This window comes from Schistocerca gregaria, chromosome 5 (assembly GCF_023897955.1).
Source record: "Schistocerca gregaria isolate iqSchGreg1 chromosome 5, iqSchGreg1.2, whole genome shotgun sequence".
Lineage (NCBI taxonomy): Eukaryota > Metazoa > Arthropoda > Insecta > Orthoptera > Acrididae > Schistocerca > Schistocerca gregaria.
Window position 1 is genome coordinate 284,476,000 of NC_064924.1, and position 12,226 is coordinate 284,488,225.

The following is a 12,226-nucleotide window of genomic DNA, read 5'->3' on the forward strand; positions in this document are numbered from 1 at the left end:
AGACCCCTGCTACTGTTGGAAGTAAACGTTAAACTAGCCTACGTAGCAGAGGTCGTAAACGCACACTTTGACATTGTGGTACTGGACTCGGTCGTTCTTAATCGGGTTATACGAGAAAATTCAACGCCATTGCTCGACAGGTAGGGCGAGAAGACGCTGTGACGTAATGTGAATCACACTTTGCTCCAATGTCTAAGTTGAATTCCAAACTTATCCACAGTGAGGGTATCTCTGTTCGTGTACCGTACGTCGGAGATGGCTGTAATGTTAGCCCTCCCCCCCTCCCCCCCCCTACTGAAGATCCTGTTTCAGGATCAGTATTCATTCTCTTCCACTCCTTTGTCACTTTGTAGCATGAACTTACTTTGCCCCAGTTTGTGTCACTAGGGTTTAGAGCTATGCATCCAGTCTTGAACATTCTCGTGTAGGACCGTATTTCAGATGTTCCTCTTCCATTCTGTAAATGGTTTCATTTCAGTAGACTACTCTCTAGGAAAAACCACCTAGCACTTAAATTCGTATTCGGTGGCAGGTTTTGCCTTTACTTCTCACCTGCCCACGATTTTGAACACTCGGTGCTTTAACTACATTGGCTTACATTAATAACCAGACACTCATCTGTTTTGTGCCTCATTTCCTAAACCAATTCTTGGAGCATCGCTTGTTTTGGACAAAATTCCATTATCCTCGTTTTGTTCGTGTTCGATTACCTTACCTCTTCTGGAGACACTATCCCGATCATCTGCTCTTTCAAATTCTTTGCTGTTCCTAAAGGAATCAGTCTGCTGGAAACGTAATTATTTTCTCTCCCTGAACTTAAATTCCCTTTCCAAATTTGTTTACTTTCCTACTTACCCAGTGAACGTCTTGAATGACGTTACGAGGCTGGAATCCTGGGTCACTCCCTTCTCAACCACTGCGTCTTTATTAAACTCTTAAGAATGTTGTCGGTTTCTGTAAAAGTTGGTAATAACCTTCAGTTACCTGCAGTTTTCCATGCGATGTCCATAGTTGTGAAGAGTATAGTGCTGTCCACATAATCAGAATTCTCCGAATCTAAAATTGCTATAATGGACGTTATCCTGTCTTCTAGGATAAGTCATGGAGTTAGTACTGTCTCGTGTTCTATTTCCTTCAAACCCACTGTCCACCTAAGCTTCTATCAGTTTCTGCTCTTGAATAAATAATTCGTAGCACTATTTTGGAAATACTAACGCCCCTAACGAAGCACCGTCGGATTGGTAGGGCCTCCCTTCTAGCACTCCATCCAACAAATTGTGCTGTGAGTAGCGCTGTTTTACCAACCTCTCGAGAAAAGTTGGTATTTTGTCATTGCTATCGGAATGAAATGCGTTCCTGATACACGTGTGATGCGAGTCAGAGAAAACATTCTAAGTTTCCGCAGAAATTTAGACTGCAGATGCTTGTGAGAACCGTCATGCGAGGAGTACATAAATATAGACGAAATAAATGCACTTCTTCATTTTTAACGAATCCATAATGGTTTCGTGACACAGGATGTAAGTAGCTTCTTTATTAATGATTTTAGGCTTTATTTCCCATTATGGGAAATTGGGAAATATCTAAACTAAAACTTCAAAATGAACGAAGTGTGAAGAGGTTCCGACTAGAAGCCCTCTGTTCGGAAGAAATTATGGAAGCTTCTTACACGTCTGCAGTTGCAAAGTGCTTAATTTCTGATGTATCTGTTTATTTGCTGTGTGCCACCGTTATGTGCACGATCTCTTCTACGTATCTGAAAAGGCTTCTTAAACTTAAAGGTCGTCTTTAATGCTACATACATAAACAGCATTTACATGAATGTCTTCAGTGTTTAGTTTACTTTACCATGATGTATTTCCTCAGCCAACTTTTAAATCATGTTACAGATTCAAGAACAATTTTAGTTATTGTAAGGATAAGTCCTGAATTTTAGGTCTTATTCATTTGTCATTGGCTACAATTCGTAATTTAGTTAACAGGCTCTCTGACTGTAGTTTTTCGTTGATAATGGTTTGTTTAACGTCTTTGAAATTCTTAGTTACTTTCTTCAGCAGTAACGAGTTATCGGTTCCCAGCTGCTTAAGAAGCATGCGAATCTGTTTCCTTGCACTAGTCCCTTCATTGGATATGTCTGAGTTTTTTGGTCGTCTTACCTCGTAGAGCCAAAGGATTTTGTAGTTAATAAATTCAGTTGACTTCCTGTAAACAAATCACAACAGGGCAGCGCTGTAATTGCTGAGTGCAGTCGGTCGGGATTTCGGTAAACTACCACGAAATTGGTCTGTCGGTCGGTCGGCCGATAACCTGTTGCGTTTAGTGGACTATACTAATATAGATAGTATTCACTCTTCACCACCTGTATTCTTAGGAATACGAATTGCTTTGATACCTGAAGGTACTTCGCCTGTTTGCACACATCAGGTTAAATAATTGGCATGACTGACTCTCCTGAGCGTCCAAACAATTGGAAGAGAATGTACTTCACTCCAGGTGCTGTACTGCGAATTTTTACAAATATCTTCCTACTTCTTGCAATATGTCGAATCTCAATCTTCCTCTTAAAGTTTGTTCCTTTGTAATTTAGATTATTTTTTAATGGTTAGTCATCGTTAAAGTACAGTCGTCGCTATAGCCTTCGCTTTTACAGTGGAATGTGTGTAACTTATTTTTAAATTAACTATTGAAATGTAAAACTGACGGCTGACAAACGTCAAAATAATGGAAAACTGTTTGCAGATCCATGGAGGCTCAAAACCACCAAAACCAGGAACAAGGACCCAGTGGTGGCGACGAATTTCCACAAGGGCAGCCACAGCCTTCTACTTCAGGTACGTTGCGAAGAATTAACGTTTACTTATATTACAATTGCGTCAAGTTGAAAACTGAGTTTTCTTCCTGCATATGGAAAAGTTTGTAGAGCTAAATTTTTCTTTAGTGGTACCAAGTACTAAAGCTACGTCAAAACTAAGAAAGAAAAGTTCATAGAGAGGAAGTGATCGATTCCTTCAGTCAGGTAGGTTGCAATTTGTAGTAAATACAGGCAGTCATCTAATGAAACCGAAATGATACTGGGGTTTCCTAAGTATCACAAGTCATTTACTAGTTTTAATCCATACAAGCTACTTAAGATTCTCTGTAGCCCTGTTAGCACGTGATACTGTCTTTTGCCTAGTAAACTCGTCATAATGTAAATTGCATGATGTAGCTAAGGCATCTGCTTGGTGCGAAAAGTGATTATTGTAGTTGAAAAATATCAAAACGAGTATTAAAATTCCGTTAAGATTCGGTTACATGATAAACGAAATTGAACTTCAGTTGGAACTCACATGCATCATTTTGGGAAGGCAACAAAGACTGCAGACTGTCGACAAAAGGCTTAGGTGAAGCAAATCTGACTGCATGCACTGCGTTCGTAAGTCCTGTTGTAGCATATTGCTGCGCGATGTGGTATTTATACCAATTAAGATTCTCTAGTACAATGACTGTTCACTCTTCTGTATTAGCAGAAAACGGACAGCTAAAAGTATCAGTGTTTGGCATGATCCTCACTAAAGACTTCATCGTTGTGGAGAGATCTTCTTAGGAAATGTAAACGTCCTTAACAAAATTGTCAAGTCACGTTAATAAGATCTCCCACATCGGCTGAAATGGCAATAGATAATGCAAGAGGAATCTGAATTAGCACGGGAAGATTTACATGTTTACCCCACGTGTTGTTACAATGTAACGGTCGAGAACTACCCTGAAAGTAGTTTCATACGCAGACCGTCAGACAGAACCATCATGTAGACCAAGATGGTATCGGATTCACTTAGATGTCAACACATTTCAACACAATTGAAGCAGTCGTGACAAATTCCTTAAAATACGTAGCGTTGTGACTAAAAGTTCTCATGACAAAACGTTCGTTGTTTCTGCGCGTTGACATCACTTTTCAATCCGACGTAGGTCTCCGGCTAATCGGTAGGGTGATTTGTCACCGTAACACGAGGCAACGAATAGAAGGAAAAAGTCAGTGTTTAAGTGTTCTGTACTCTTTCGAATACTTTCTGCTTCAGCCTTAAGATTGTGTTGCAGCAAATTGCGCAAGGTTTATTACCAGAAATAAGTAAATAACCCTGGATCATGCGCCGAAAGAATGTTTTCCTCGCGGCGTTAGGGAGAACGATGCATGCCTAAAAATTGGTCAAATAGCTGTTCTATATCCAGATAGCACACATACAAAAATATTTATCGTGCTTAAGTTTCAGCGATTGATCCAAACATAGAAAGTAACATTCCAAATACAAATTTATTTTCGTCGTGTTTGCTATGTGATCAGTTCTCATTTTTGTTAGGAATTTGTTTTTCTATACCATTTGCGTAAGACACCCAGGATGCTCTACGTGCTTCAGGAAATGGTTGACTTCAGTGATGCTTTGTTTGACTGCACTACGTAATGGCTGAATTACCAGGAGCAATATACTGCATTAGGGCTTAGTTTACGTTATTAGTGGATTTCATCGCTTAGTTACCCCCCTCCTCTCTAACATTCCCGTAGTACGCAAGACCAGAAAACTCTCAGCGGAGGACATACCGTAATAAAGCGCACACGTGATGCCATGCTTCGTACGAAAAGCCTTTCCACTGGCTGAGGAGAAGATCCGTCCGAAACGCAGCAGCATAAGTTTTTGCAGCTGTAAGTTATTAATATAAAGAACCCATTTATCGGTGACAGAAGTACTGATTCTTGGATCAAATGACGTTTAACAAAGCAGTATCTGGTGAGAAAGCGAAAGGTTTACGAAGAAAATTGATGCAAAGTAAACGATTACGAATCTCCCATTAGAGGAAGAGTGATATGGGGAACAAATTTCACGCTATAGCTCACCCTTGCACTGATAAATTGCGTTCAGTGGAAACAAAATGGTTAATCTTCTTTATTGCCTCTCCAGCATGAGAAGACACCTGCGTCAAACAAGAACTTGACAAAGCAAGGTCACTGTTATATCCCCGCGACCAAAAAGCGCGCTGTTTATGTATCCACTTGGGTTTATGGGCTTAGTTGTGTAGCTATTCTCCTCACGTCCGGTTTTCTGGTACTGTCGTCATACCCAGTAACGCCTTCGATGTGTGTATACAGGCTGTTACAAAAAAGATACGGCCAAACTTTCAGGAAACATTCCTCACACATAAATGAAGGAAACATGTTATTTGGACATGTGTCCGGAAACGCTTAATTTCCATGTTAGAGCTCATTTTAGGCTCGTCAGTATGTACTGTACTTCCCCGATTCACCGCCAGTTGGCCCAATTGAAGATAGGTAATGTTGACTTCGGTACTTGTGTTGACATGCAACTCGCTGTTCCAGCTTCAAGCTCATCAGTACGTAGCATCAACAGGTTAGTGTTCATCACGAACGTGGTTTTCCAGTCAGTGCAGTGGTTACATTTGATGTATGGATTAGCACGGGGCAATAGCCGTGGCGCGGTACGTATCTATCGAGATTTCCAGAAGGAACGTGTCCCGACAGGAAGACGTTCGAAGCAATTGATCAAGGTCTTAAGGAGCACGGAACATTTCAGCCTATAACTCGCGAATGGGGTAGACCTAAAACGACGAAAACGGCAATGGACGAGGCAATTCCTCCTGCAGTGGACGATAACCCTATCAGAGAAGTTGCTGCTGTACAAGGTAACGTTGACCGCGTCACTGTATGGATAGTGCTACGGTAGAACCAGTTGTTTCCATACCATGTACAGCGTCTGCAGGCACTATCAGCAGCTGATTGGCCTCCACGGGTACACTTCTGCGAATGGTGTATCCAGCAGTCAGTCCTCATCTCGGTGCAAATGTTATCTTTACGGACGAAGCTTCATTCCAACGTGATCAAATTGTAAATTTTCACAATCAACATATGTGGGCTGACGAGTCCGCACGCACTTGTGCACTCACGTAAACAGATTTTCTGTGAACGTTTGGGCAGGCATTGTTGTTTTGATTGGGCCCCATGTTCTTCCACCTACGTTAAATGGAACACGTTATTTCACACGGGATACTTTACCTGTACTGCTGGAACATGTGCCTTTACAAGTACGACACTACATGTGGTTCATGCAAGATGGAGCTCCTGCACATTTCAGTCGAAGTGTTCGTACGTTTCTCAGAAACAGATTCGGTGACCGATGGATTGGTAATGGCGGACCAATTCCGTGGCCTCCACGCTCTCCTGACCTCAACCCTCTGGACTTTCATTTATGGGGGCATTTGAAAGCTCTTGTCTACGCAACCCCGGTACCAAATGTGGACTCTTCGTGCTCGTATTGTGGACGGCTGTGATACAATACGCCATTCTTCAGGGCTGCATCAGCGCATCAAGGATTCCATTCGACGGAGGGTGGACGCAAGTGTCCTCGCTAACAGATATTTTGAACATTTCCTGTAACAAAGTGTTTAAAGTCACGCTGGTACGTTCTGTTGCTGTTTCCATTCCATGATCAATGTGATTTGAAGAGAAGTAATAAAATGAGCTCTAACATGGAAAGTAAGCGTTTTCGGATACACATCCACGTAACGTATTTCCTTTCGTTGTGTGTGAGGAATGTTTCCTGAAAGTTTGGCCGTACCTTTTTGTAACGCCCTGTATGTCAATGTACTTGTCAGACTTCCTCCGAATGAATAGTTCATATTAAAATTGACGGCAGTCTCCGAAGAAGTTTCATCAACATAAATTTCTGTACAAACAGAATCATTCAATGCTAGCCAGTCAATCGTTGGCAGACAACTTGATCCTGTCATTAGGCAAGTCGGGTATTTAAAGTTGAGCTTTAGAATGGCTGTAAAACCGAAATCCTGCGAGGAAAGATAAATTAACATTTAATGTTGGAAATTTTATCCGAAACGGTATCGTATATAGCGGTAATGACGCAAGTCCGCGACTAAACGTGAGAATTAGTTGACTCGCTCTTTCTGAGCGTGTCGAGTCCAGTTGTACCCGACGACAGGCTCGGGTGCTGAGTGGGCTGCGACGGACTCTGGAACAGTATGAGGATACTCGAGAGACTGAGAGTTCGGAGATGACGTCACAGGACTAGCTGGCGAATTTAAAGCCAGTATCTCTCTTCTAAACTGTTGGTTCAAAATACTGGTGTACCCTGAATCTACGCGCTACACCGTTTCTTTTTGTCTATGATTAATATCTTAGGGGAACAAAAAAACCAAGGAAAGCAGTATGGCGAAGTAGTATGGTGCTGAGATATGGTTCGTCGCGCTGTCTTTGCTTTTGCAATGCTACAGCCACTGAAGTGTCATATTTAATACTAAAACATTATTGCCAAAATTTTGACTGCTAATCGGCCAGTTTCCAAACATACAGAAGTTTGGTAGGATGTTCAGTATGTTTGCATATAAAATTCCCATAGCAGTTTTATTAGTTTAAAACACATTGATGTACAATGTAAGAAAACGAGCGATCATTTAATACTGAATTAGACAGGCTATTCTGTTTACGAACTTGAATGTGTTCGTTCTTCCACAACGCTTGTATTAAAAACTTCTCAAACAGCATCCGTGTTGGAATACCTCACCGGGTTCTTTCCTTTTGCTGTTAGTTATGAAGGTTACCGTTCGAATTAAGTCCATACTCAATTCATTTTCTGCAGAATTGAATTTCTAAAGTTTCCTGTTCTGCCTCACTCGACGTCACCAACCAGTCTTACAGACGCCATTACTTCTCGACTTCACTCGAAAGTGCACCTTGTTAGTCTAAGCTCACATTCTACACTCAAGTGACGAGTCTGTGCCCTTTATTGTTGCTTACTGTGCTTCTCGTCCGTCAGAATAGGCTCCAACAAACGTCATTACTTCTATCGTCCAACGCTATTCAGATAGTGTTCATATTCCTTTAGTGTCAGATAATTTCTGTAGTGTATAGTCGGAGTAAAAACATATGTTTAGCATGCAGATGCGCTGAACAAAAACAAAATATAGGCAGCTGACACTTAGCTACACAACTATTCTGAAGTGTAAGGTCTGCTTTTGCGCCATGCAGATTTGGAGCGTCACTCCAAAAAAGCCTTTCAGAAGTAAATGCAGTCAATTTTGCTCGCTTGAGGCAAATAAGTCGTGTTACTTTTTCGTTGCAGAACATGCAATATCCCTCACAATTTATAGGTATTGTACGGAATTTGATAGTATTGACACTGGCGTTTCCATATATACAAGAAAATTCCCGTTTCTTTGCGCTCTGTATAGAACAGCTTCACACGTCTTTTATTTACAAATGAGTCAGTGGTAAAATATTTTACGTAAAGCATGTAAGCAAAGAACTTTAGAAGAGTTTCAAATTGTATTTCACGTTTTTAGCAGAGGAATGTGCTATTCCTTAAATGGCTGAAAGTAGTCAGGGTATTTGGGCGCTTTCAGGTACATTGCTTTGGTTTCTCATTGTAATACAATGAACAGGCAAATCTTTACTGCCCCTGAAAGCCGACAGATAAGATAGGGTCAAAGTTAGTAAGTTGGTGCCCCCCCCCCCCCCCCCCTATCCAGGAGAATGGGGTCCCGCAGGGCTCCATATTGAATGTATCTATTTTTCATGTCCATTAATGATCTAGCAGCAGCTGTAGGGCCGTCCGTTTCACCTTCTCTGTATGCAGACGACTCTTGCATTTTGTACTGCTCCACCACTACTGGCGTTGCTGAGCGGCGACCACAGGGCGCCATACACAGAGCAATCATGAGCTCCGGCCCACAGTTTGCAGTTTCGGCCGCGAAGTCATTTGTTATGCACTTTTGTCGGCGTAGTTCAGCTCATCCGGAACCAGAACTTAAGATTAATGACGATCCACTCACCGTAGTGGAGACATAGATTCTTAGGACTTGTTTTAGACTCCTAATTGACTTCGATCCCTCCTCTCCGGAGTCCTTACCTTTACCACTTACGCTTCAGGTTCATTCACGAGCACTCTATGGCCGCGGCTTCGCCTGGACTTTCCACATAGGCCTGCGGACTCGGTTAACCCTGCGACTCTCCGCTGCAACTTCTCGATTCTCTACATGTAGCGGGGTGACGAAATGGTTTCGACCGATGGGTCGATAGCTGATGCACATGTGAAAGACAGAAGAGCACTCCTTACCTGACGGCTGCAGTGTTTTCACAGCAGAACTGGAGTCCATATCTCGTGCCCTTCAGCACATCCTCTCATGCTCAGCCGAGTCATTTCTCTTGTGTACTGCCTCTTTGAGGAGAGTACAAACTATCGACCAGTGCTACCTTCATCCTGTGGTAGCGACCATCCAGGTCTCCTATGCCCTGTAACGCTCCAGTAGTTCAGTGGTGTTAGTCTGGATTCAAGGTCACGTCGGTATCCCAGGCAACGAGCTTGCTGACACTGGCCAAACAGGCCACGCGGTAACCGCTTACGGAAATCGGCTTTCCTGAAACTGACCTGCGTTCAATATTACGCCGCTAGGTTTTGCGGCTTTGGCGGACTGAGTGGCTTAACTTCAGTAAGCACAAGAAGCTGCGTGCCATTTAACTAAGTGGGGAAGACTGCCGTGCGTGCCTCTCGCAACTTCGTTATTCATATATGAATCATGTACCGTTACAAAGAGATGAGATCCCTTTGTTCCATAATTTCTCACAGTTCGTTTCAGTTCGGTTTAGTTTATCAAAAGCTTTCTTGTAGACTGACAGCAAGAAAAGTTAGTAAATGAGCTGGTGGTGTTTCTATTACTTGTCTTCATGAAGATAAAACATATCGGTTTGCCAGAACAATATTGGACGTCAGACGATAGTCTGACCGGCGGTAGTGTAATTCTAGCATACGGTTTACATGTGATAAAATAACGAATATTTGTCTGCCTGACATTCCGGTCTCTTTTCTTAACTTGTGCAGACTGTGTTTAGTTTCTTCGGGAATATAATCACTTACATAGCACGTGCTCGTAAATCGCGTACTCCCACTTTTGAAATAGTGGGTGTATTGTCAAAACTTGTAAACCGCATACAATTTAAATAAAAAACTTAACATACCTCATCAGTTGGACAGCTATTACCACGCTAGCGTGGCCAGACGTCCTGGTTTTTAACGTGGATCTCTGGTTTTCGTTGTATGTCCCTTGGCCCCGACTAATTAACGGAACGCTAAATGTCCCATCTCGTAGGCACTTGTCAAACATTTCAACTTTTTGATTTAATTCTTCCACGGTTTTCGTTTTATGCATCAGTTATCTCATCCAAGTGCAAATCGAATGTTCAATGAAACGCAATCGCTAGCAGTCACGTTTCTGGTATGTTTTCCTGACGCTTGAGCCGTAAAGAGGGCAGAGCGAACACAGTGGGGCGAAAATACAAGTTAACAGTAAGGGCTACGGGAGAGACTTCCCACTGTCTTGCTCAATAGTGGAAAACCTGGCGCGAGCTTCGCAGCGGTCATATTTTTATAGTAGAAATGACTATCAGAAGTTACAGGGACGTTAGTCAAATGTCGTGCTTACGTGTAGTAACTATTTGCCTACTGTTACATCTAACAGATGAGCAGAAGCTGTAAGCGGCTCGGTCTTTAGATATCTACCGAGAACTACCAATAAAAGTAGTGAACCACTTTTATGTGGGGATACGGCGAACTTCAGCGAGCAACGCTACATGAGAACATCTCAAGTTTCCGCAAGGTCTTGTAAATGTCCTTGCAAGTATGAACAGACTACCGACTGAAAAAGATAACAGCATCGCTGCTGATAGCTTCATTATGTATAACACAGCCGCCCATTCCGTTAAATGGATTGAACAGCTTTGTTTCTTCTCAAGAAGAAATTTACTCCGCGACAAGAAGTGCGAGTCTATTTTAAAATTGCATCGCCATATCCAATGCATGAAATGTAATCACAACTTACACTACTGGCCATTAAAATTGCTACACCACGAAGATGACGTGCTACGGACGCGACATTTAAGACAGGAAGATGATGCTGTGACATGAAAACAACCAGCTTTTCATAGCATTCACATAAGGTTGGCCCCGATGGCAACACCTACAGCGTGCTGACATGAAAATATGCAATCGATTTCTCATAGACAGTTGACCGGCGCTGCCTGGTGAAGCGTTGTGATGCCTCGTCTAAGCAGGAGAAGAAATGCGTACCATCACGTTTCCTACTTTATTAAAGGTCGGATGGTAGCCTATCGCGATTGCGGTTTATCGTATTGCGACATTGCTGCTCGCGTTGGTCGAGATCCAAATAGTTACCAGAATATGGAATCGGTGGGTTCGGGAGGGTAATAAGGAACGCCGTGCTGCATCCCAACGGCCTCGTATCACTAGCAGTCAAGATGAGAGGCATCGTATCCGCATGGCTGTAACGGATCGTGCAGTCACGTCTGCATCCTTGAGTCAACAGATAGGGACTTTTGCAACACAACCATGTGCACAAACAGGTCGACGACGTTCGCAGCAGCGTGGATTATCAGCTCGGAGACCATGGCTGCGATTACCCTTCACGCTGCATCAGACAGAAGCGCCTGCGATGGTGTATTCAACGACGAATCTGGGTGCACAAATGGAAAAATGTCTTTTTTTTTTCTGATGAATCCAGGTTCTGTTTACATCGTCACGATGGTCGTAGTCGCGTTTGGCGACATCGCGGTGAACCCACATTAGAAGCGTGTATTCGTCATCGCCATACTGGCGTTATCACCCGGCGTGATGGTATGGGGTGCCACTGGTTACACGTATCGGTCACCTCTTGTTCGCACTGACGGCACTTCGGAAAGTGGACGTTATATTTCAGATGTGTTACGAGCCGTGGCTCTACCCTTCATTTGATCCCTACGAAACCCTACGTTTCAGCGGGATAATGGAAGACCGCATGTTGCAGGTCCTGTACGGGCCTTTCTGGATACAGAAAATGTTCGACTTATCCCCTGACCAGCACATTCTCCGTCTCTCACCAATCGAAAACGTCTGGTCAATGGTGGCCGAGCTCCTGGCTCGCCACAATACGCCAGTCCCTACTCTCGATTAACTGTGGTATCGTGTAGAAGCTGCATGGGCAGCTGTACGTGTACACGCCGTCCGAGCTCTGTTTGACTCAATGCCCAGGCGTATCAAGGCTGTTAATACGGTCAGAGGTGGTTGTTATGGGTACTGATATCTCGGGATCTATGCACCCAAATTGCGTGGAAATGTGATAACATGTCAGTTCGGGTATATTTGTCCAATGAATACCCGTTTATCATTTGCAT

At 43.0% G+C, this 12,226-nt stretch overlaps 1 protein-coding gene across 1 annotated transcript in view; it reads left to right on the forward strand.

Moving 5' to 3' along the window:
* LOC126272451 (uncharacterized) overlaps nt 1-12,226 on the forward strand; it is a 70,048-nt gene that overhangs the window by 2,770 nt on the left and 55,052 nt on the right. Inside the window, exon 2 of the mRNA XM_049975328.1 lies at nt 2,740-2,831. Within this exon, the coding sequence (XP_049831285.1) occupies nt 2,744-2,831 (88 nt within the window). The 5' untranslated portion in view covers nt 2,740-2,743. The remainder of the gene's footprint in view (nt 1-2,739; nt 2,832-12,226) is intronic.